Source organism: Chelmon rostratus, chromosome 19 (assembly GCF_017976325.1).
Source record: "Chelmon rostratus isolate fCheRos1 chromosome 19, fCheRos1.pri, whole genome shotgun sequence".
Taxonomy (NCBI): domain Eukaryota; kingdom Metazoa; phylum Chordata; class Actinopteri; order Chaetodontiformes; family Chaetodontidae; genus Chelmon; species Chelmon rostratus.
Genome location: NC_055676.1, coordinates 23008683 through 23034499, shown reverse-complemented (window position 1 = coordinate 23034499; position 25817 = coordinate 23008683). Strand labels below are relative to the sequence as shown.

Sequence of the window (25817 nt, the reverse complement as noted above, 5' to 3'; positions counted from 1 at the left end):
CTAAAGTGCCCCCTGGGAGCCAAAACACGCGCTAAAGTGCCCTCTTGGACGCCAAAACATGTGCTAAAGTGCCCCCTGGGAGCCAAAACGCACGCTTACGTGCCCTCTTGGACGCCAAAACGCGCTCTAAAGTGCCCCCTGGGAGCCAAAACGTGCACTAAAGTGCCCTCTTGGGAGCCGAAACGCGTGCTAAAGTGCCCCCTGGGAGCCAAAACGCGCGCTAAAGTGCCCTCTTTGACGCCAAAACGCGCTCTAGAGTGCCCCCTGGGAGCCAAAACGCGTGCTAAAGTGCCCTCTTCAGTGGCGAGGACACGCTATATGTGCCCTTTTTTTCCTTTTCGCCACTGCCCTTCAAAAAGTCTGTGCACGCCACTGTAAACCAGAATCAGACCAGCAGGACCGCTAATGTGGCTAGCAAGCAGAGCACAGCAGGGACAGGTGTGTGCAGACCAGACCACGCAACCTGTTGCTTGAGCTGCAGACGAGGCTTTGCTGGTGCTAACGCTGACAGGCTAAAGCTACGTGGCGTGTCTGTGAATCTGTTACGTTAGCAGAGATGAAGAGACACCTTTTGTGCAAAGGCGGAACCGTCATAATGCAGTTAGCAAGTGAGCGTTAGCTACGTTAGCCCATTCCATGCACCCTCCTGGTGACACTGACTTTCACGAATAATTAGAATAAAGAATAATTTTCTTTTTCTTTTTGTCTGAAATGAGAACATAAGACGACAATCAGCTAAATCCCTCAGAAATGTAGCATCAAATCTAAAAAAATCATGTAACGTTTGGTTAAAATCGTGCTTATTAGCTACAGCGGTTGAGTCGATGACTTTCACACGGGATCACTTCGCTCTGTTTTGCAGAGTCACTGCAAAGTTACGCCATCTGTTCTGCTTTACGATTGCGCCGCGGATGATTGATGCAGTGACACAGCACGGTAATGACATTGATCATTTTCCTCCTCTCACCTCGGCACAGTGACACAGACACAGTTGCACAATCAGTTGAGCCTCCAGCAGCAGCACCGCGGCTGGAACATGTACATATAAGGCACCTGTAAGCCTCACTTCTCCTCACGCTGTTCTTCAGAGAGGTGTGGTGGAGTGAAAAGAGCAGCAAGAAAGCTGCACCATCAGCGAACACCCCCACTGTCAGTACTTCATTTAAAGCATGTTTGACAGATACTTTATTTTTATTATTTCAAAATAAATGTTCTGCTTCAGTATATTAAAAATGAATAAACTCATTCTGCAGTATTTAAAAGGGTATTTAAGTACTTAGAACAAGTGTACTTTATTGAAAGCATATTATAAATTATACTTAAATTACAAATACTGTTTATAGTAAGAAATACTTGTACACTGTTAGCACCTTAATTGAATTGTATTAAATTTCACGTCATTTGAAGTAGATTTAAGCATATTTCCAACACAGTGGTCATACAAATAGTTGTACTGCAAGTGTGTTCATGAATCTTGAATTTTACTGGTGTATTTCAGTACATTTAAAGTTTTATTTACACTTAAAGTATACTTAAATATTACTCAAGTGGTATTCAGAGACTGCTCGAGTACACTGAGTATGCTCGAAGCCGACAAAAACAGCACAAATGTACTCAGCACATTCTTTTAAAAGCGTAATAACTGACTCGCTGGCGCTGTTTTCTTACATCCAACAGACATTAGCGTTCCTCTGGAGTCGTGTTTGTGCTCCTTTTAGCTCTGTTTTTGGTCTCCCTCCCTCCCTCTCTGTTTCTTTGACCGCTGAATGCTCCATTATGTTCAGCAGCTAGTTGCTAACTGGCTGCGAGATGCTAAAACGCAAAATTATCTCTGAATGAATCACCATGAGGGAAGCCTTTTAAAACCATCGTTAACAGATTAGTGCAGCTTTAACCTCCTTTTTGCATTATATGTTGTTTTTCCTCTTGAGAAGTGTGTAATTTTTAGATTATTCTGATGTCAGAGAAGCCAGACGTTTTTAAATTCCAGGCTTTACATGTTTGGTTTTTTTTTTTACCACTGACAGAGAGAGGAAACCCTCCAAATCGTCCTTTTATCTGAACCATCTGCGTCCACCAGCAGCGAGCCCGCGTGTCGAGGGAGTGACGCTTGAATGCTTTCGTCCACATGGTGATTCAAGCACTGTGGCAGCTGGTAGTGAATTCTTGGGAGCTTTGGGCGACAGAAGTAGAAGTTACAGCAGAGTAATGTGGCCTCAGCTGTCTTAAAATGGACAAAAGGGAATGAAAGTCCTGTAATGAAGGGAGCTGTCGCCCTCTGGTGGGTAAAACTGAAAGTTCCTTCTAACATTTCCAGTTAACTTCTCTTTTTTAATCTCCTTTTCACAGACGAGACCAGCAACACTCAGGTTAAGGGTTTTTATTGACAGCCTCGCAGTCTCAGTGTAGGTTAGCCGTCTGTGTACCTCAGTGTTTGTAGCTGCTTATTCACATCCCACTTTTACACCTGATTTATTGCTTGTCGCTGTGTTTTCCACAGACGTGCTGAAGTCCTTTGCAGGGAGACGCCTGAAATAGATGAATCAGTGCTGCTTTCATTTGTGCTTTCTGTGTTTTTTTTAATTTTGCATTAAAAACTTTAATGCACATCAAACAAGAAAAGTGTCTTTTTACTGGCAAAACTGGTGTTTTTAAGTGGGAACAAACAACATGTGTTGAACATGTGACTCAGGCTGGCTCTTAAAGTGTTTTCGCGTGTTGCAGAGAACAAACCTGTGACGTTCTGCAGCTTCTCCTCAAACATGGAAGCCACATGCTGATGCTTTGAGTGCAGATGCACCGGCTCGCTCTCACTTTGAGTCATCTGCGATGATGTCACAGGAGGGAAGTGGATATCACATGGCGGCGAGGGTCTGCGGTGAACCCGAGGTCAAACAGATCCTGGAAACACGCCTTCCCTCGTTCATGACAAACAGAGTAGATGAAAACAGGACGAGGGTCACATCTGTGATCAGCTGGATGTCAGCGCTCGGATGAGGCTCAAATAATAAAATGGTACCAAATAAAAACACTGAAACGACACCTCGAGCTGTTTCTGTCCTGATATCATCAAGCTGATGAAGTTTCCTGCAAATATCAGAATAAGATTTGAAAAAAGAAATGTAGAAATAGACCGACATCACCTCGGTTAATGTGATATTTATGACTGAAGCATCAGTGAAGAACACCCTGAAGGCCTCATGAACCAAAACATGATCTTCAGTAAAAACGGATAAAAGTGTGGGCGACTGGAGACCAAACATGGCTCATGTTCAGGCACGCTTATCATCTGCAGCCACACACTTCCTTTCTCAGCCAGTGGCCTCTTTCTGCCTCCACAGCCCTCCACTCTTCACATCCACAGACGCATTTCTGCAGGGTGTAGCCCCCAGCAGCCTGGGGGGTGATGAACAGACGGTGCAAAACACTGGAAAACCCCTCAAAGTGTTGGGAAAAGTTTAAAGTTGGCAGCTGATAAGTTGTTCCCTGCTGTCGCCTCTGAATCTGAATCTCATCTAACAGATGCAGCAGAGTGACATGTGTGTGTGTGGCGGGGGGTGGGGGGGCATTGCTTCACTCTGTTGCTGCGTGTTAAAACAGAAAGCGGAGGAAGACCACATTCCTGTTGAATCACAGGAGGCGTCATGGTTTTCACGGGGGGGGGGGGGGGGGGGGGGGGGGGGGGGTTCGGAGGCTTCGGGGAGGTGTCTGCGAGACTGACTGAGGTGACTCTGAAACCGAGCGCAGCAGCAGGAGCGAGAGCTGCTCAGCATCCGGACAAGATGTGGAAACTTCAGCTTTTACTCGTCTTCACTCTCTGCCTCGGCGACTCTCTTCAGCAGGAAGGTAAGAGTCTGAGGACAGAGGACAGGTCTTCTGTCTGAGGACAGAGGACATGTCTTCTGTCTGAGGACAGCTCTTCTGTCTGAGGACAGAGGACAGGTCTTCTGTCTGAGGACAGGTCTTCTGTCTGAGGACAGGTCTTCTGTGTCTGATTATCTTTAGCCTCGTTATGAAGGACGTGTCATTAACTGTGTGTTATTAGCTGGTCGCTCTCAGTCAAGTCAAATAATAAGTGACAGATAAGTGAAGTTAATGTGGGTTCAGACTGAGGAAACAAGTTACAACCTGCACAGCGGTGACTGATTCACTCTGATAGCAGTTATTACGACACAAGACGGATCATTATCAGCCCGATCGATCGATTCACTGATTGAACTTCTTTCGTTTGGGTTGACGACTGGATGAAACAGCCGATCTGAAGATAGATAGATAGATAGATACTTTATTCATCTCCAAAGAGAAATTTGCAGTTCCAGCAGCTCAAAAGGTGCAAAATAAAAACAAGAAACTTTCAAGTAATGAAAGAACAACTTTCAAGTAAGAGGCAAAAATGCAAAACAACTAAGCTATCCAGGATAAACATCTGAACATCTGGCTATTCAGGATAAACATCTGTAGTACAGGATAAACAGTCGAGCAGTTAAATATGTATACAGTAGTGCAGTTGTGCAAAATAACAAGTGTGCAATAGTCGGTTTGTCCACACTTGGGTCCAGCATGTGGATGTGTGATGTGTGAAGGCGTCAGCATCAGCTTTAAGTTGTCTATTTTCTGACATTTTACCTTCATTACTGGCTCTTACTGGGAGCATTGTGCAATACTCTTGGTGTGTGTGTCAGTCTGGACGTGATGCTGCTGTAGTTTACAGTGAAGGCCTTTTAAATCTCGCTCTAAAACTTTCCATCGATTAGTCAGAATCTGATTTATTGGCCAAGGACTTTAACTCTGGTTTTAAGCTGCTCTCAGTGCTACACACAAAAGAAATAGAGACAATAAATAAACATACATCAACACATCAAGTGAGCTGAATTAACCCTATAATGCCGTGGGTATCATATTTGATACATGCATTTCTGAAACGTTTTGCATTACCATATGGTAAAAACTTTGCTCAAAACGATACAAACAAAAAAACATATTGGCAATTTATTTTTAATTAAAAAAATTGTTAAAGGGCCAAATAAAGTCTTCAAATTAAAAAAAAAAGAATTTTCTGTCCATTATTTCTTGGGTCAGGCATTATAGGGCTAAGACAAATAGATCTATATATACCATAAATATATATGTAAAGTAACAAATATCGACGAATTTCTGTAAATTGTAAACAATACAAACAGTCCAAAAGAAACTGTGTGGGCTAAAGTGCCCTCTTGGACTCCAAAATGCGTGCTAAAGTGCCCTCTTGGGAGCCAAAACGTGTGCTAAAGTGCCCCCTGGGAGCCAAAATGCGCTCTAAAGTGCCCTCTTGGACGCCAAAACGCGTGCTCAAGTGCCCCCTGGGCGCCAAAACGCGTGCTCAAGTGCCCCCTGGGCGCCAAAACGCGTGCTAAAGTGCCCCCTGGGAGCCAAAATGCGCTCTAAAGTGCCCTCTTGGACGCCAAAACGCGTGCTCAAGTGCCCCCTGGGCGCCAAAACGCGTGCTCAAGTGCCCCCTGGGCGCCAAAACGCGTGCTAAAGTGCCCCCTGGGAGCCAAAATGCGTGCTAAAGTGCACTCTTGGACTCCAAAACGCGTGCTAAAGTGCACTCTTCAGTGGCGAGGACACGCTATATGTGCCCTTTCTGTCCCTGCCCTTCAAAAAGTCTGTGCACGCCACTGCTCTGGAATGAACATTATTTTCTTAAAAACAGGCTTTTGCCTCTGTGAGATTTTTATTTCATTCCATATTTTTTCGTGAAGCACTTTGTAAAATTGTGCAAAAAAGGTGCAGTATGATAAAGTTTCTTATTAGTAGCGGTTGTATTATTTTATTTGTATTAATCAATAATAAAAAGAAATGCTTTCTGCAGTCTAATGAAAATACTGTTCGTGGAGGTATTTTAAATTGAAACTTGTTGGAGTGAACCTCATGTTCTTGTTTGTGCTGCAGGGAGAAGGAGAATAAAAGAGCGAGGGAACAGCTCCGAGGTTTTCGTTCCTGTGCCCAGAACATTCAAAGGGGACCCGGTGCCAGAGCCCAGTTTAGTTCTTGTCCTGAATGAGACACAAGCTCCCGTTTCAGCTCGGTCCCCTCCAGCGCTGGAGTCACTAAGCCGCAGCACGGCGGGGTACCTCGGCGGCCCCCTCAGCACCCGGGTCATCCCCGTTATTTATATGCTGGCCGTGGTCGTCGGGGTCCCGGCCAACGTTGCCATCTTGTGCACGCTGGCCTCTAAAATCCGAAAGGTGTCCTCTGCCATCCTCTACTGCAGCCTGGCCGTCTCCGACCTCCTCCTCCTCCTCTCCCTCTTCTTCAAGGCTCACTACCATCTCCATGGAAACCACTGGGCGCTCGGAGAGGCTGCCTGTCGAGTGGTCACGGCCTGTTTCTATGGCAACCTCTACTGCTCGGCCCAGACGCTGGCCTGCATCAGCATCAAGCGCTACCTGGCTGTGGTGCACCCCTTCATGTACAAACGCCTCCCCAAGAGGATGTGCACCGCCTGGGTCAGCGTGGGTGTGTGGGGGGTGTTCGGTGCCGCCGTCGTGCCTGAGCTCCTCATCCAGCAGAGCTACTGGCTCCCCGAGCTGGGCCTCATCACCTGCCACGACGTGCTGCCTCTGGACTACGACTCCCACTCGTTCCTGCTCTACTACTACCTGCTTCTAACCATCCTCGGCCTCCTGCTGCCGTTGCTCGTCACCGTCGTGTGCTACGCCCGAATCGTCTGCGAGCTGAACCGCTCGCACCACGACTGGGCGACGTACATCCAGGCCAGCTCGCTGGTGTTCGCCATCTTCCTGCTGTGCTTCACTCCGGCTGCGCTGCTGCACCTCCTCCATCAGGTGCAGCTGTTCGTGGATGGAGGGGAGAGTCTGTACGTGCACTTTAAAGTGGCGGCGTGTTTGTGCTGCCTGCACGCCTGCCTGGACCCCTTCCTCTTTCTCCTCATGTCCAAGTCTGCAGGCTCCGCTCTTTACTTCAGGCCCTTCAAAGCAAAGACCCTCAGCGTGTCTTTTTAAAAAAAGAGACCCGCATGTCGCCAAAAACTGGTTTTGATTTTGCGGCGGAGGAAGAGAGAAATCGTCTCTGTGGCTGGAATCCAAAGAGAAGGCAGAAGCACCTTGACTGTTTTCATGATAAACAAGCAGCGGACAGACTTCCTGTAGCATTACACCGTTAACATACGAGTAGAAGAAGTATTTTTATACAGGAAAACAGTTTTATTGTGTGAGAGAGAGAGTGTGACAGATAGAGGGATGAGAGGTAACTGTGTTAGTGTGTACATATGTGTGTAAAATATTAAAGGAAAGCATTTTGATATTAACATTTTCATTCTAGTAGAATAAAATAACACAAAAGGATGTTTTTATATCGAGCTGAATCGTGCAGCTAGGCGGCGTTTATGCTGTAAAACAGGCCGACTGTAGGGAAGTCTGTTCCTGTTAACACATGCTGATTAAAACACAACTTTGTCAAAGATATTTTGTGTTTAGCGTCTCCTTGGATGTCTTGTGTTGTCCGTCTTCCTACAGAAAAGCTTCCTTAACGCAGAGCTTTGTCTCCTTTATCATCTGAGCTCCTGAAGAAGAGATTTAACCATTAACCTCCCTGTAATTACTTCTCTTTCACTGAGTTGGCATTTCCTGCCCAGCCTGTGACAGGATGTAGGGTGACACACCATCACGACACCACACTAATATAGAAATGGAAAAAACATTGCTTCCTGATATCATTTCTGTGTGACTTCATCTGTCTGGAAGCAAATATAAAACTAAATTTACCATTTCTTTAATATTGTATTAAAATGTCTGATAAAATATCTGATCTGTTTTTAAGGAAAGCAGTAAACCTGCCGGACTCCTTCTCTAAGACCACCATGAGGTTGACCTTCATATCAATGATATAAACGTTATTTATAGAAGCACTTTTCTTAGCTTTTCTTGCTACAAAGTGCTTTAAAAAATAAAAAAATAACAAGATAAGGCAGATAAAATGATAAAAAAAAGGAGGAAATAAAGACAATAAAATGAAGCAAATAAGATCAAATAAACATGAGTCAAATATTTCCCAAAGCTTTAACAAAAGGAAAAGTTTGCAGAAGCCTGATCACCCTTGGTTATAAACCCTGACCTGGAAGAAACCAGCAGGGTCCATCAGCAGAATCATGGTGCAGGGCACATCCGGGTCAGCTGATCAGAAACCTCTTTCTCCAGTAGTGAGTCGAGCAGCAGTGTTTTGTACCAGACGAAGAGTCCTGGCTGATACCTGAGGAGAGCGTGTCGCAACCTACAGAGCTCTCAGAACAAGTTAGTCCGGGTTGTGTTGGGCACATGCAAGCGACAAACTACAAACAGCTCAGGGCGGTTTACCCTCGAGGGTTCCGGCTGCCCGACTACGACTCAGTGTGGTGCAGGATATTTAAAACAAACTGGCGGCCAACAGCTAGAGCGCCTGCTGTTTTAGGTTTTCGTGCATCAAAATAATAAGTAAGAACGATTAAAAACAGGTCAAAATTCGTTTACTTTTGAGAAGATTTTATTGATGATGATGATGGGTGTATTGTGCATGCCTGTGAAAGTTTCTTCCTTCTTGTTTACTTTTGAACCAATTACACCTCTGTGCAGTGGCGTGCACAGTGGGGGGGGCACGGGTGGCCCAAATTTTGAAAAACGCGTGCTAAAGTGCCCTCTTGGGAGCCAAAACGCGCATTAAAGTGCCCTCTTGCGAGCCAAAACGCATGCTAAAGTGCCCTCTTGGACGCCAAAATGCGTGCTAAAGTGCCCCCTGGGAGCCAAAACGCGCATTAAAGTGCCCTCTTGGGAGCCAAAACGCGCATTAAATTGCCCCCTGGGAGCCAAAACGTGCATTAAAGTGCCCTCTTGCGAGCCAAAACGCATGCTAAAGTGCCCTCTTGGACGCCAAAACGCGTGCTAAAGTGCCCCCTGGGAGCCAAAACGCGCATTAAAGTGCCCTCTTGGGAGCCAAAACGCGTGCTAAAGTGTCCTCTTGGACACCAAAACGCATGCTAAAGTGCCCTCTTGGGAGCCAAAATGCGGATTAAAGTGCCCTCTTGGGAGCCAAAACGCGTGCTAAAGTGCCCTCTTGGACGCCAAAACGCGTGCTCAAGTGAAGTCCTTTTCGCCCCTGCCCTTCAAAAAGTCTGTGCACGCCACTGCCTGTATTGACATTTTTTGTGTGTGAAAGTATGAAAGTCATGAATTGACTGGATGGCTTTCGTACGTTCACACACAAACTACGTGAAAGGACGAGGGTCATGTGGCGGATATGTGATGGTTTTGTGTTCAGTCTACAGTACAAGTTTTTATTCCAGTAGAAACAGGCGAGTCTGTGTTGGGTTTGTTATGTTGGTGTGTGGTTTGCTGTATTAAACCACCGTGGAACGAAGATACGTTTCCTATCTTTGAGTCACTCATTTGTGACTCATTTGTCACATTTTTTAAAGACGACGAGCGTGACTTCCGACCAGCTTCAGTGCTCAAATTAACTTCACACTCAAAGTGAGACAAAGCAAATTTAAAAGAGGACGAAACACAGGACGCCTTGTTCTGAAGGATTTAAAATTGAATTAAAAAACAATAAAACGCATCCTTGATCAACTCTGTACACTCACGTATTTTGTTGTTATGTAGGACCTGTAGCTTTTGGTGGCTAATGTTAGCTAATGCTTGTACTCCGTAAGCCACCTGTGCTACTGTACAACACACACACACACAAACACACACACATACAAACACACACACACGGGTCAGAACAGCATTAACTTTTTACATGACATTACTTTCATTTAGCTAATTATTTTTTTCCAAAGTGACTTACAATAAACATTATACTTTAGGTGGCACTTGCGGTGGCCAATCAACCTCCCAGGCTGGCCTGTGTCTCTGCCCATCTGGACACGCCCCTGCTTTTACCCTCGGCTGGCCCCCGTGGGTTAAAATGTGCCAGAACCATCACTAACGTTAAAAAATAGTTTCAATAACAGTCTTTGTATAGCTGCTGATGGATATATGAGGCTATGTTGGTTACTTTTGTATAAACAGCACCATCTGCTGGTTAAAGTGGAAACACAACACAATAAAAAAAATGCCCACAGCTGTTCAAATGAAACTCTTTATTCAATATGCAGACACCAGAGGAATCCACCTTTACACCACATTCACTTGAGCCTTTTCTTATCAAAATAAATCATATCAAGGACAGGTAGCTGTTTTTACACACACCCACACACATTGTTTGACAGCAGAGGTTTTAAATCTGAAAGTCACAACACTTCCTTCCTGCTGCAGTGACTTCACCAGAAGGATTCATCTGACGGGAAACCTTCGAGAAGCAGATTCCACCACCCCTGCTGGTGCATCGTGTAGCACATATAGCATGCCCTTTCACAACCACCTCGAGGTCAACTCAATATAATGAACACGTGTCCACAACAAATCTGACAACACACGAGAATGATACATTCACCTTTGACCCGGGAATCACATGTCTGCCCCCCACCCCCCGCAGAGGGACAGCGAAGACACCAAAATGGAAGAAGCACACACAACAGAGGGACTTCAGTAACAAACATGCAGGACTTGTTTTTGGAAACAGTGACGTAGAGTTTGTTCAGCACACGTGGAGGCGTTGGGTGGAGGATGCAGACGGACAGAAATAAAGCATCAAACACACTCGTCAGGGAACCAGATAAATATCTTCAAACTGTCGCATTTCTTCGGAAATAACTGCACGTAGGAGGTCGAGCACTGCACAAATGAGCTTTTCGGAGTTAGAAATACGATCATCTTCAGAAAAATCCTCTGAAATGACGACATGAAACGGTGCTGCACTTTGTGTTAACTGACTGAAACCCAGAAGAGGTTTCTATTTCACAAATGACCAAACGCATTTTGACATTAAAGCGCTGAGTTGCATTCATTAGAGGTTTTAAAGGGTCTGTTCACCCAAATCACACAAAAAAGGACACATTTTCTTATGCAGCTCATGTGGTTTAAGTTTTATTTGCCCAGATACCCGTCTTTAATGTTTCTGCCTCCACCGCTGGACAAAAAATCAAACGCTGTTTCTAGAAAGACACTGCGCAGCGTTGTTCTGACCCAGTCCAAAATATCTTAACAACTTCCCAAAGTCTTTCCTCAAAATCTTAATCTTTGTTCAAATCGGTTTATGACTAAAAAACCTGCAGAACCCCCATCAGCCACACTTGTACTTTGCATTTAGTGCTAATTAGCAAATGCAAGCACGCTAACATGGAAAAGTAAGATGGTGAACATGGTAAGCATTACACCTGCTAAACATCAGCGTGTTAGCATCTTCATTTTGAGCATGTTAGCATGCTTGCATTAGCATTTAGTTCACTGCTGTGCCTCAGTGTAGCCTCACTATGACTGAACTCCCATCAGCCTCAGCTGTACTTTGCGTTTAGCGCTAATTAGGCAAATGCTAGCACGCTAACATGGAAAAGTAAGATGGTGAACATGGCAAGCATTACACCTGCTAAACATTAGCATGTTAGCATCTTCATTTTGAGCATGTTGGCATGCTTGCATTAGCATTTAGTTCACTGCAATGCTCAGTGTAGCCTCACTATGACTGAACTCCCATCAGCCTCAGCTGTACTTTGCATTTAGCGCTAATTAGCAAATGCTAGCACGCTAACATGGAAAAGTAAGATGGTGAACATGGCAAGCATTACACCTGCTAAACATCAGTGTGTTAGCATCTTCATTGTTAGCATGTTAGCATGCTTGCATTAGCATTTAGTTCACTGCTATGCCTCAGTGTAGCCTCACTATGACTGAACTCCCATCAGCCTCAGCTGTACTTTGCGTTTAGCGCTAATTAGGCAAATGCTAGCACGCTAACATGGAAAAGTAAGGTGTGAACATGGTAAGCATTACACCCGCTAAACATCAGCGTGTTAGCATCTTCATTGTTAGCATGCTAGCATGCTTGCATTAGCATTTAGTTCAATGCTATGCCTCAGTGTAGCCTCACTATGACTGAACTCCCATCAGCCTCAGCTGTACTTTGCGCTTAGCGCTAATTAGGCAAATGCTAGCACGCTAACATGGAAAAGTAAGATGGTGAACATGGCAAGCATTACACCTGCTAAACATCAGCGTGTTAGCATCTTCATTTTGAGCATGTTGGCATGCTTGCATTAGCATTTAGTTCACTGCTATGCCTCAGTGTAGCCTCACTATGACTGAACTCCCATCAGCCTCAGCTGTACTTTGGTTTAGCGCTAATTAGGCAAATGCTAGCACGCTAACATGGAAAAGTAAGATGGTGAACATGGCAGGCATTACACCCGCTGCATGCTTGCATTAGCATTTAGTTCACTGCTATGCCTCAGTGTAGCCTCACTATGACTGAACTCCCATCAGCCTCAGCTGTACTTTGCGTTTAGCGCTAATTAGCAAATGCTAGCACGCTAACATGGAAAAGTAAGATGGTGAACATGGCAAGCATTACACCTGCTAAACATTAGCGTGTTAGCATCTTCATTTTGAGCATGTTAGCATGCTTGCATTAGCATTTAGTTCACTGCTATGCCTCAGTGTAGCCTCACTATGACTGAACTCCCATCAGCCTCAGCTGTACTTTGTGTTTAGCGCTAATTAGCAAATGCTAGCACGCTAACATGGAAAAGTAAGATGGTGAACATGGCAAGCATTACACCTGCTAAACATTAGCGTGTTAGCATCTTCATTTTGAGCATGTTAGCATGCTTGCATTAGCATTTAGTTCACTGCTATGCCTCAGTGTAGCCTCACTATGACTGAACTCCCATCAGCCTCAGCTGTACTTTGTGTTTAGCGCTAATTAGCAAATGCTAGCACGCTAACATGGAAAAGTAAGATGGTGAACATGGCAAGCATTACACCTGCTAAACATTAGCGTGTTAGCATCTTCATTTTGAGCATGTTAGCATGCTTGCATTAGCATTTAGTTCACTGCTATGCCTCAGTGTAGCCTCACTATGACTGAACTCCCATCAGCCTCAGCTGTACTTTGTGTTTAGCGCTAATTAGCAAATGCTAGCACGCTAACATGGAAAAGTAAGATGGTGAACATGGCAAGCATTACACCTGCTAAACATTAGCATGTTAGCATCTTCATTTTGAGCATGCTAGCATGCTTGCATTAGCATTTAGCTTACTGCTCACTATTTGTTCACCTCCCTTGGATAAAATCTCAACACATGCACAAAGAAAATATTTGCATGACTGGTAATTTGGGTGAACTGATCCATTAAACATGGCTTTTAATTTCATTTCATCGTGTGGTTCGTTTCCTTCATAATCCAGTTCCAGTTCCAGTTCCAGTTAGAAAAAAGTCTTGACTTTCTGCATATGAGACGATCACTTTATCTCACACACACACACATACACACACACACACACACACAGATGAGAGACCAAAAAAGCAGGACAGAGCAGCAAAGCTTCCAGCAAGGTTTGGAAGGAGAGACGGGCTCGATGGAGAGAGAGGCACGACATTTGAGAAAGGCCTTTGAGTAGCAGCAAGGCAGGAGGAGATAAAACAGAGCAAGAGGACGAGGCCGGACGGGCGACGCGGCGAGGAAGCCGAGACAGCGAGACAGACAGAGAGGAAATAAAACAAGGGGAAGAGCAGATTATAACGGCCGAGCGTAAATTCTTCTGGACGGATCAGATTGCGACGGAGAGCGAAGCCCTTCGTGGCGAGCTCGGCGCCACGAGACGAACACGACACAGACAAGCATTCAGACAAAAAGGTTTCCAATCCCAAAAGTCTCTTACTGTAAAAAGCAGAAAATGTAAACTTCTTTTCACTTTAGAAATGTAGCTGCTGAAGTTGCCGGTTTTGACTAAACTACTTTATCGTTACTGATTTTTTATTTTTTTTCTTATGGCCTTTCATTCTCGCGAGCTGCAGCAAAAGGCTTGAACGTCATCAACCGCTGCGGAGTTCTGGTCTGGAGGTCAAAAGCACCTTCTGGGTGAAGCAATAAATAACAAATACAGTAAATAAACAGATACACACACGAACAAGCATAATCACACACACAACAGTTCCTGTTAAAGGAAAAGTTCCACATTTTGACCACTCTCATGTCTGTGCGCTAAATATATAGCTAAAGCTAGCAGCTAGTTAGCTTAGCTTAGCTTGACGGCTGGATGCAGGGGATAGCAGCTAGCCTAGTATGGGCTTAAGAGGTGCTGCCTACCAGCACTAAAGCTCACTGATTAGCATGTTGCATCTTGTGCGTGTGGAAGTGTGAAAACAATAAATTCTGGTTTAATTGACCATAAAATCCCTCCATGACGCCACAGTTTGCTTCTTTTTGAATGGAAACGATCTAATGTGCTAATGTCTGAGCTTTAATGCTGCTATTTTGTTACTCCACCACTGGACAGAGCTAGGCTAGCTGCTTCCAGTCTTTGCGCTAAGCTAACTAGCTGCTGGTGGTAGCTTTACCCCCCAAAATGTCGAACTATTCCTTTCCTCTGAGGAACACGGAGCAGGATTTGGACGGGGGCGGTCGTCAGATGTCCGAGCCTTTTGCAGCTTTGACACACGCGTTTGCGGTTTGCATGTGTGAGACAGCTCATGGTAGATAATGAGCCGCTGATACTCTGAGTTTTAACGCCACGGCTAATGCTAACAGCAGCCTCTTCGTCTCGAATTCCTGCATTTCCAACCTTTGATCGTGGTCTTCAAACCCTTCGTATCATCAGCTCATTGTCGGGTTAAACTGCATTTCACCAGCGTTTATTTAAACCAGGTATTTCGCTCAGAAACAACGAGAATAACAATCGCTTGTCCTGTTTGTTTCAGCGTTATTCATCAAATAATAAATACAAGAAGGGTGACAGCAAACTGCTTGTTCCAGCAATATTCAAATAAACCACAGTCCATAAATGATTGGTTATTCAGTCAACTGAGTGAACACCTGGTAAACAACATCCTGCTCTGTGTTGAGGTCTACATGAGGACATTGGCCCGCGTGTCTGGCAGTCGGAGGCCCACCAGCCCGCCGCCAACCAGCACGGACGACGCCAGCAGGATTGGGATCGCCTTGGTGATGCCAACCAGAGAGCCAAAGATCAGGTTGCCGAGCACCGCTGCCAGCTTACACATGGCGTTACAGAAGCCAAAGCCGGTGCCCCTGAAAACAAGAGGACAAGGGGGACGCGATTCTGGATTACATGAGGTTACATTACATGAGCTCTTTCTACAGCTAGAAAACACTGATGTTCTGGATCTGACTGGATGCATCAGAGATTTGAGGATACTGGGATGAAAGGATTCAGACTCCAGGTTTCCTCCAGACAAAGATCAAAGCACAAGTTCAGATGTCTGACGTCTGGAAATCAGATAAAATGCAGCCACGCTGAGCTGTAGTAGTTTTTTTTTACTGAAATATTAGAACTTTTTTCTCAAAATTTTGACTTTTTCTTGGAAATGTTGCCACTTAATTCAAAATAACTTCAACATTAATCCCCAGATCTCAGTTTTGGAGGTTGATGTCCGTATTTTCACAACCATTTTTCTTATCTTTGTTAAATTGTGATGGATTCATATGATGTTGTTATCATCTACATCTTACTTTAACTGATCAGTACGGAGGCCTGGAGTGGCCATAGAGAAAAAACAAGACAGCTGCCATGATTTAAAACATAGGCAGCACAGGTAGGCCATCAACCTGCAGTTATACCCACTGTATGTATCTAAAACACTGAATGATGCTCAGCCATCGTCTGGGGGTTTGCTCTGTCGCATTCATCATGCTCGTGCTTTAATCTTGGACCTTTACTGCAATACTTGCATTGTTTTTAAGTAGCTCTAACATGCCTTTATGCAGAAGTTGGTATGAGATTTGACTGTTTCTGCAAACCTTCATGCCTCGTTGCACATGGTGGACAGATTGAGCTCAAAGTTGGTTCATTTTGGAAGAATTTAAGTCAGATCATAAACAGATGGCATGCAGCTCTTTTCTTCTGTTTATGGGATAGCTAATGTGTGTGCATCTTTATGCACGGTGGGTATACTGGCATTAGGACACACCATTGTTGCGTGTTGCTCGCTTCCTCTGCATTCAACGTAGTAATTTCACTTCCCTCGTTTGCACAAATAAATCAAACCGTGGGAACGAATTGCATCTAATAACATTAAGAGTGCTAGATGTTCTAAAATGTGGCCTTGTTATATTGATTGTCTATGGCAGCTCCAGCGCTCCATTAATAAGGGATGCGTACAGTAATGATGATGTACCTTTAAAATGCTTCATAGGCCTACACATTCTACGCAATTCATTAAAGGTAAAGTCGAGATGAGATATGACATCGATCTCTTATCAGAGGGAAACTGTTGTGCAGCCGTTGTGACACAAAGTAGGAAGAGTGCACATGTAAAGAATGCAAACTCAAGACCTGTATAATCAGATAACAGTGGGGATGATAGAATAGTCACCTCCTGTCGGTCGGGTACAGCTCCGTGGTGACCACATCCAGCGAGTTCCAGGCAGAGATACTGAGGCCGTTATAGAGGCAGAGCATGAAGATCATCATGGACTCGCTGGTGCCGAACCAGAGGAAGAAGCAGCTGATGCCCGACAGGACCATGGAGCCTCCTGCAGGTCGACAACACCACACATTTTTAACATCTCACGCACAAAACAGCCTCGTGTCCCTCGCCGAGGGGGTCCACATCAGACGGCATCGAGGCATTCTGCAAGAGATTCGTAGCCCAAACAAAAAGTCAGAGCAGGACCTCAGCAACAGGAATGCCACGTCATACCTAACATGCTGAGACGTCCTATTTTGTCCATGAGGAGGGCAGAGACGATGTTTCCGGGCAGCACGGCCAGCGTCCCCAGGAAGTTGACGAAGTAGACCCAGTAGGCGCTGTAATCGTCGTCGAACGTCATCTGACAGCCGGTCTTGTTGTGGTGGAAGGAGCTGTTGATCACCTTTGAATTTGTCAGTTTGGCGTCGTCGATGTCTGGAAATGTGTGGGACAAGAGGACAGTGTCTAACACACACACACGAAACCTGCAGCCTAGAATTATTATTTTACCTTAGATTGTTTCAGCCCGGTCCCTGGACATTTAAAGATGGCGTCATTATATATGTTATATAGGCTTTTATATGATTCTTATTGCCAATTTGATTATCTTGAGTCCAAAAGTTGTGATTTCTGCTTCCCAAACACTCACAACACTCCCTCTAAAAATAATTCGCTTTATCACATTTTAAAAAACAACCAGTTTGGGCTCAAAACAGAAAGCAGTTAGCGTAGCTTAGCATAAACACTGGAAACAAGGGGGAACAGCTAGCGTGGCCCCGTCCTGGGGTCTCTGCTGGTTGCCTCCAGGAAGTAAGTGCTCCCTGTTTTTACACTTTATATTTGTTTTTGTACAGATGCAACAATCAAGGTTTAACGTGTTAATCAGCGAGCTTTAGAGGTGCCGGTTGTCTTTGGACAGAGCTAGGCTAGCTGTTTCCACCTCTTTCCAAATTATTTTTAGAGGGAGTGTTGTGAGTGTTTGGTGAGCAGAAATCACAACTTTTGGACTCAAGTTAATCAAATTGCTGATAAGAATCATATAAAAGCGTATATAACATATATAATGACGTATATAATGACATATATGATGATGTAATCTCAGTGAGGCTTTGTGGTTAATTATTGGTTAATTTACACATTTCAGCTGATGATTAGCATCAAGCCATCTCAACTATCTGCATGTGACACTGTCGTTTAAATGTCTGGAGTCTCTGTGAATACAAATTTGAGCTGCTGCAGCAAAGAGGAAGCCTTCCCTCTCTCTCCCCCCTCTCTCACCTCCCTCCCTCCTCCCTCCCTCCTCATTCTGTCTCTCCTCGTTTGTCTTCCTCTCCAGGGACACATTGCTGGGGGCAAAGAGACTTCATTTCCCATGGGGCATTACCGGCAACCTGACGTGCCCTTACTGTTTCCATGTTCAGCGCTTTCCCGGGTGCTGGAGGGAACTGCCCCCCCCCTGCACTCCCACAAGGTCTGATTTAGCTCCAGTTCCTCTCAGAACATTTTAAATGCCCGTCCTTCCTTTACTCCTCTTCCTGCTTGTGTTTTTGTCCGCCTCAAAATGAAAGGATTGCACTTTTACAACACGGCCTGGATTTATGAATTTATTAAAGGTACGACTTGATGTTTCGGGTGCTGATGCGGATGCCTCCATCAAAACAAAACCGGCTGCGATTAATTAATCAGCAGGCGAATGGAGAAACCTTCACTTTAGGACGGTAAAATTCAGCAGCTCAGAGAATCGTGTTCATGAACCTTACTGTCCTGAATTTTCACAAGCATCTAAAACATCAGATGGAATAAAAAGCATCAATCCAGGAGCGTTTGTGTGGTTAAAAATTGCCATTTCGGTGCTCTGCAGCCCAGGCCGGCTCAGTTTCTTTGTCGACTACAGACGTCTGAGTTCAGAAAGGCAATCTGTGCAGGGCCAGAGAGGTTAAGCAGTAATTTAGTGGCATAAAGCAAAGCCATAAATGCTCAAACCCATTCTTTCTTCCCCAGCAGATTGGACGTTAGACCCAGAATGAACTGTCAGAAAGAGCCTGAGTGAGACTTATGTGTGAGGCTCCTGTAGTATAATGGAATTTTCTGGGGTAGTACAGGGAGCTCTGCACAGGCGCAGACTCAGTGGCGTGCACAGGGGGGGCCCAATTGTTAAAAAACACGTGCTAAAGTGCCACCTGGGAGCCAAAACTGGTATTAAAGTGCCCTCTTGGGAGCCAAAACGCGTGCTAAAGTGCCCTCTTGGGCACCAAAACGCGCACTAAAGTGCCCTCTTGGAAGCCAAAATGCGCATTAAAGTGCCCTCTTGGGAGCCAAAATGCATGCTAAAGTGCCCCCTGGGAGCCAAAAAGCGCATTAAAGTGCCCTCTTGGGGGCCAAAATGCGTGCTAAAGTGCCCCCTGGGAGCCAAAACGCGCATTAAAGTGCCCTCTTGGAAGCCAAAATGTGTGCTAAAGTGCCCCCTGGGAGCCAAAACGCGCATTAAAGTGCCCTCTTGGGAGCCAAAATGCGTGCTAAAGTGCCCCCTGGGAGCCAAAACGCGCATTAAAGTGCCCTCTTGGGAGCCAAAACGCGCATTAAAGTGCCCTCTTGGGAGCCAAAACGCGTGCTAAAGTGCCCTCTTGGACGCCAAAACACGTGATCAAGTGAAGTCCTTTTCGTCCCTGCCCTTCAAAAAGTCTGTGCACGCCACTGCGCAGACTCACCTGTGTTGTAAAAGAAGGAGTCAACGAAGGTGCAGTTTTTGAAGAAGGAGCCGACGGAGGAGACGTCCTCGAAGTAGCAGTTGAGGAAGGATGAGTCGATGAACGTGACTGCCTTGAACTTCATGCTGATAAACCTGCGAAGGGAAGGAGGGAAGAGAGGCAGGCGGCAAAGGAGGAAATTAATAAAGGCGACCAAAAGAATGAACCCTGAAAACAGGATTAAAGGGACCAGAAACAAAGCAAAGGTGTCGATACTGAATTAGTTCTGCCATTTTTATTAAATGGGGCAAAAAGGATGAGGCTAACATAGCCTCAAATGGAGACCGACGCTGACTCAAGTGACATCACTGGAGGCAGTTTAACAGATTCGGTGCAGGAGGACTCTCCGACTCCTGAAACAGGCTTTGATGTGGTTCCCAGCGGAAAGTAACTAAGTACATTTACTCGAACTTGAGGCTTGTACTCTGCTGCATCTTAGAGGAAAACAAAAGTCATTGCAAGTACACTTTTACTTCTTGTGCTTAATTTAAAGTATGTTTGACATATACTTTTAAAAAGAGTGGTATTTCAGAGTACTTAAATATAAGGGTACTTTTGAAATATGTACTAAATTACAAATACTTTTAATAGTAATAAAGTTTACTTATGGAAAGTATACTCATTTTAAAGTCCTTTGTAATACACTGTCAGCAGCTTAATTAAAGTGTACTTTTAATTTCACTTCATTTGAAGTATATTCAAGTACATTTCCAACACATTGCCATGCACGTCGGCCTTTTGTTAAGTTTCCCATTGCATTTTTTTCACATCCTGTCTTATTTTGAAGGTTCATGTTCTGTGTCTTTGTGTTGCTTTACTTCCTGTGTTTTCCCTCCCGTGTGATTGTCTGATGTGTTTCACCTGTGTGTCATTAGTGTTCCTCCCTTGTGTATTTAAGTCCGTGTCTTCCCTCCAGTCTTTGTTGGGTCGTTGTCTGCGCTACCTTGTTGTCTGTGATTCCTTGTCCCATGTTACCTTGCCACAGCCACAGCCACAGCCATAGTCCTGTAAGTGAGTGTTCTTTGTTGCGTTTTCTTTGTTCATGTTCACGCCGTGATTTATGTGATTGTCTCCTTGGTTCGTCTTTGTCTTTTATTTGCCACAGTTCTAGTTGGTTTATTGTCTTGTTCCTGTCTTTGTTCATGTTCATGTCTTGTTTTATGTAAGTGTTCCACCGTCCTTAGCGTTGTCTGTGTTACCTTTCCTACCCTGTGAGTCTTTATCCTGGTATTGTCTGGTCAAAGTACGTGTTGTCAAGTTATGTCTTTGTCTCTGTCATACCTCAGCCCATGTTAGAGTTTCCTTGCTATTAACCGAGCCACAGTTCATGTATTTCATGCCATCCTGTTGTCCATGTTAGCGATTGTCTTTGGTCATGCTCCAGCCCCAGTGTGTTCTAGTATCGTCTTGTCGAGCCACCTCACGTTCTTTGTCAGTGTTTGTTCTGAGTTTTGTTTATTCAAAGTTTCCCTGAGTGTCTGCATCTGGGTTCAACCCACAGATCCCCCTCAGTCCCCAACTTCCTGACAGTTTTGAAGGCTCATGATTTTCCCCTGGGGGACTGGGGGACTAAAATCAACAAAAATAGGACAAGTGTACTCAGTACATTCTTTGAGAAGTACAGTGATCCCTCGCTATAAAGCGGTTTACTTTTCACGGTTTCGCTACTTCACGGATTTGCATCGTGCATTGCGTTCTGCATTCTGATTGGCTAAAAAGTCACTCCCCTTCTTCTCTACCTGTGCGTCAATAACGTTGCAGTTTAATATGTACACGTACGTAAAACAGCTCGCCAAATTTACATTACGTACGTGCAAATTCTCTTGTAATTTGGAGTTTTGCCTATCACTATGTTCTTCTCCCGAACAAACACACCTGCACCAAAAGAAGAAAACACTGCAGAGCGGAGTCAGGATGCAGCGGCTCAGTCTGAAGAGCAGTGAAATACACCTGAGTCACTATTTGTCCGACTGTACTTTGTATTTTTTCCATAATCATTTTAAATTTTCTCCCGTTTAATCCAATCACTCGGGTCGCGGTGGGCGGTGCTAATCTCCGCAATTTGAAGCCTTCTGTTCACATCGATGATTAAAATTATTATTTGACAGCACAGTACAGAAGTTATTTGTTAAAAAAACGTTTCTAAAGTACTTTTATTTGTGAAACAAACGCTTGAGCCTGTAAAATGGTTTGTTCTTTCTTTTCAATGTATAATAGAGTATTTAATTGTATAATTGTAAAAAAAAATAAAGGTTTCTACTTCACAGATTTTGCCTATCACAGGTTCTTTTTGGAACGTAACCTCCGTGAAAAACAAGGGTATACTGTATAAAGTAAGATATGTTTTCACTTGAGCATTGCAGGTTTTCCTCCAGTAAATCCATCTGACAGCATCTGCCAGATGCTGAGTTCTTTCATTTTTGACATTTTGCTGCTAACACTTGTATATTTCTACTTTAAATGCAGGACTTTTACTTGTGCAGTACGGTAAAGGGTGATATTGCTACCTTTCCTTAAAGATGAGTACTTCTTCCACCTTTGTCCATCCTTCAGCATGTCTACCGGAATATGAGAGTCCTTACCGGTCTGTTATTGATCTGCCTGATCTGTTGTGCTCAGTATCGTGATATCGGCCTTGATTTAATCTCTTAATAAACGTACACTCTGGTCTCCGGTGAGGATGGAAAAGAACAAAACCAGCGTATCGATGCGTCTTCTCTCTGGTCTCTGGCCTTTGTGTGAGTGAGAGTCATAACCAGGAGGAAGAGATGTGTGTGTGTGTGTGTGGGTGAGAGAGGCAGAGAAAGAAGGAAAGACAGAGAGAGAGAGAGAGATAAGCCCTTTAATTTCCTGCCGTGTTGCTTATAAAGGAGGCAGGATTAATATTACCGGCAGCGGCGTGTTGTTTGTGGGAATGACGAATAGTACTGCGACCCCAGGACAGGACGACACTGTGCCGAGGGACGCTCACAGGTCTGGTCACCATGTGTGGCGCCGCAGATGTTTTTAATCCTTTAATCCATTTCTTTACCGGTCATTGAGGAAGACTCCGTTTCTGTGGATCTGGTTCTCCAGGGTGAAGTTGAAGGTGAAGTCTTCGATGCGTTCGTTGTTGTGGATCTTCACTCTGGAGGCGTACTCGTCGGCCTGGAGGTGCTTGATGACGTCCGGGAACCACACCGAGAGCCCGTAGAACCTGGACACATACGTGTTGCATGTGGCCAATGAGAAAAGTCTTTTCATAGTTAAGGGGCGGATTCAGTTTCAGAGCAGCCAATCACATCTTAGCAATAAATGTGGTGACCCAATCAGCACAGGGTAATCCTATTGTGGTCCCAGTTTCACCAGCTTTACAATGAAATCAATTAATTCTGATGGAAATAGCACGATCAGTATGATTTTTTCACATCAGAATATCCAAACTTTAAAAGCTGTTGTAGCTTATTAGCTGTGTTGAATCATTTATTACTCTGTTAGCGACCAAGCTAACGAACCATTATCATGCTCGTTAGCGCAAAAAACTTTCTTTCTTTCTTGAGTGAAAATGATGCACAAAATGCCAGGGAGGAGTATCCAGGACAGAGAAAATGTTAGCATGTTAGCATTTAGCTCGCCAGCTAGCCCTGTGAGCAGTCACACAGATTCATTTCTCTGTGCCACTTTCTGATGAAACCTGCTTTACACACACACACACGAAAATGGTGTCTATAAATATGCATCCAAATCAGTACAACAAAAAGTTTGTGGGAAAAAGTCTGCAAAAGTCCAAAAGTTTGGTTGTTTGCAGCTGTTTCCTCCTCCGAATTTAGCTGTTTTCATGCAGTGCAACGATTACAGCATCTTCGATGCCTGAGGTGGGTTTGAGCGACACGTTCATAAAATCGTAATCATTCCCTGAATTCGAAAAGGTTGAAGGTTTATTGCAGCACCAACTAGTGACTGCAGTCACAAAACGAAGAAAATAACGGGATCCAAAAAATAAAAGACGATAAAAACAAAGATAGAAAGAAAAACAAGTACGTCCTGTAATTCATTAAAGCAGTCAGCGCAAAAAAAAAAAGCCAAATGACACCTTCTCTGAAATAGGCTCTCGCTTTCCAATCTAACCTGTCAGCATCCATCAAGAGGAGAGAAGTGAGAGAGCATCTGCCTCAGTGCTAAGTACTTCACTGAAGCTGTTATTAGGCTGGAAAGCAGCGATGGCTCAGCAAAGTATCACTGAGGGCATCATTTAACGTGACAGAAGAATAATAACACAGAGAAGTGCTGGAGGTGAAAACTCTTACCCAAAAGACAGAGTAAACCAGACTGCAGCCAGTTTTATGGTGTTGTCTCTCACTGGGTAGTTGAAGCATCTCATGAAAGTCAACCAGATCTATCACAAGAGAGGAAAGATTTTGACTCAGTTTAAATCTTAACGAGCGTAAAGAAGCGGCGTCGAGCAAAGCAGGAAAAGGCAAAAAGAGAGCCTCGTACTCCTCTGAGTTCGGCCCTGATCTTGAAGAGGACCTTGAGCGCAGGGTTGGCTGACTCACTCTGCATCTCCACCAGCTCGTCCAGCTGTTTGGGGATTTTGATCCTGTTCACCTGCAGGGGGAGACACTGATCTGTCACCTGCTGACGCCGCTGCAGCAGCAGCAGCAGCAGGGATGCAAGCGTTGAGGCCGGTGTGTACTCACGGTGAAGACTCTCTCGGGCTCTCCACGGGCACGCATGTTGGTGTCGTGGATGTGTTTGAGCACCATCCAGGCCTCGTCATGTTTTCCCATCTGAGGGGCAGTTAGGTGATATTATGTGTTTTTAATGCATGAACATCAGGATCTCCCCATTCATCACCGAGTGGCTGAAGCTCGTCAGCCATACTGGCTTTTTTTTCCTGGATTTTAACTTATGATTGTATCATTACTCCAGTTTGCTTCCATATTTCTGAGCAGATTTGATGCACAGTTTCAGTAATTGCAGAAGGCATATGAGCCGATAAGTTGTACTGATGAAGAATCTTCTTCTTCTTCATTTACATTCATGCACCCCAACACCTCCCATCTTCTACTGCTCAGCTACAGTCAGTTAGCTAGCTTTGCGCTGCAACTTGAGCCCTGTTTTTTATTTTTTTTTTTAGCTTATATTTGTTTAAAATTTGGCAAACTGACACATTAAAGGTACGCCGAATTAGCTATTGGCAGTTCCTGTTAGCAATGTGGCCATCAATGGTCAGACAGCTATCACTGGGTTACTGTGATACTGAAGAAAACTTAAAAATGTGATGATTCTCAGGCAACTTCTGGATTTATCAGGGTATCTAAGCAAATTTTGTTGAGATTTATTTAATGGACGGAGATAAATGATGAAGAAAGTGAATCTGAGCACCTTACTTAAGAACATGTTTAAGTTCCTTCATTGCTTCCTAAGATTATTAACTTGATTTGAAAACATCTGCATTAATGCAAAGATGCACTCCATCATGTGGTAAATGAACATTTATATTCTTACATCAAGAAAACCAAAGCCACACCAACAACTCTGCAACCCTCCACAAAGGTTTTGATGCTCCCTGACATCCTTAACAGTCATTATCATTGCCATTAAGAGTAATAACGGTGCTGCCAGCATCTTTCTCTTACCTCCAGGTAGAAGCGGGGGCTCTCGGGCATAAACGTGAGCGCCACCACCGCGGAGACGCACGGCAGCGCACACACCACCACGAACACTCTCCAGCTGTGGAACTGGTAGGCCGAGCCCATGCTGAAACTCCAGCCTGCGCCACGAAGCGGTCGCACAGAGAGTCAACACAGAGAGTCAGGAGTGATGACATGACATTAAAACCTGAATGAAAGTCATTTACAGCTGCTGTGGTTTCATTTGTTCTTTTCTCCACGTCAGTGCTGGACAAGCTGCAGGTTTTAAATAAATACGTAATGCCTAACATGCCTCTGAGGCTGATGCTAGATACTTTCCTTGAGTGTCAGCGGGTTGTTGCTTGCTGGGGGTTTCTATGAAGTTGCTGCAGAGGCTTAAGCCTGAGTTTGAATATTTCAGCACCATTTAGAGAGACATGGTTTGAACTTTTCTGCACCCTGTGTTCAGGGTTTAGATCCAGAGATGTCTGCCTCTCTGGCATAATTCATACGGGGCCGAGACGGTCCATCCACTGCCTCAAGAAATCCATAATTCATTGTACTCCTTTGTTTAACACATGTTCAATCAATCCTTGTCAGCTTGTGGAGTCAGGAAACAGCACGTGGGATTTCTTCCTCCTAAAGGCTCGCCTGGTTTTATTTTGAAAGACTTCTAATGTTAAAGAGTTGAAACTTGAAATGAATTGTCTACAGTGCTGCAGCTCAGGAAGCAGAAAACACACTCGCAGCTTTGGAAATATGTGCATGTAAATGTGATTTGGCCTTGTTGTATTCTAGCAGGTGTGTTTCTGTGCTCAGTCATGAGTCATCAGTTACTGATAAATTTCTCTTTAAATAGACCAACGAAAACCCTTTTCAGGACTTAATAATA

The 25817-nt window shown here is 44.5% G+C and overlaps 2 protein-coding genes across 4 annotated transcripts in view; one reads left to right on the top strand and one right to left on the bottom strand.

Moving 5' to 3' along the window:
- Positions 1–3695: 3695 nt before the first annotated feature.
- LOC121623247 (proteinase-activated receptor 3) lies at positions 3696–7457 on the top strand. Its single transcript, XM_041960465.1, has 2 exons — positions 3696–3846; positions 5932–7457. The coding sequence occupies exons 1-2, from the start codon at positions 3783–3785 to the stop codon at positions 7002–7004; spliced, it is 1137 nt and encodes a 378-aa protein (XP_041816399.1). The 5' UTR covers positions 3696–3782; the 3' UTR covers positions 7005–7457.
- Positions 7458–14979: 7522 nt separating this feature from the next.
- LOC121623155 (synaptic vesicle glycoprotein 2C-like) overlaps positions 14980–25817 on the bottom strand; it is a 30528-nt gene continuing 19690 nt past the window's right edge. Inside the window, exons 4-12 of one of the 3 annotated variants that reach the window (XM_041960337.1) lie at positions 24932–25065; positions 23990–24079; positions 23744–23897; positions 23597–23648; positions 22342–22506; positions 19272–19405; positions 16795–16998; positions 16468–16627; positions 14980–15163 (exon numbers count right to left, since the gene is read on the bottom strand). In XM_041960337.1, the coding sequence (XP_041816271.1) occupies positions 14980–15163; positions 16468–16627; positions 16795–16998; positions 19272–19405; positions 22342–22506; positions 23597–23648; positions 23744–23897; positions 23990–24079; positions 24932–25065 (1277 nt within the window). Of the gene's footprint in view, positions 15164–16467; positions 16628–16794; positions 16999–19271; positions 19406–22341; positions 22507–23596; positions 23686–23743; positions 23898–23989; positions 24080–24931; positions 25066–25817 lie in introns of all 3 variants that reach the window. The other 2 variants (XM_041960338.1, XM_041960339.1) reach the window with 2 other exon arrangements.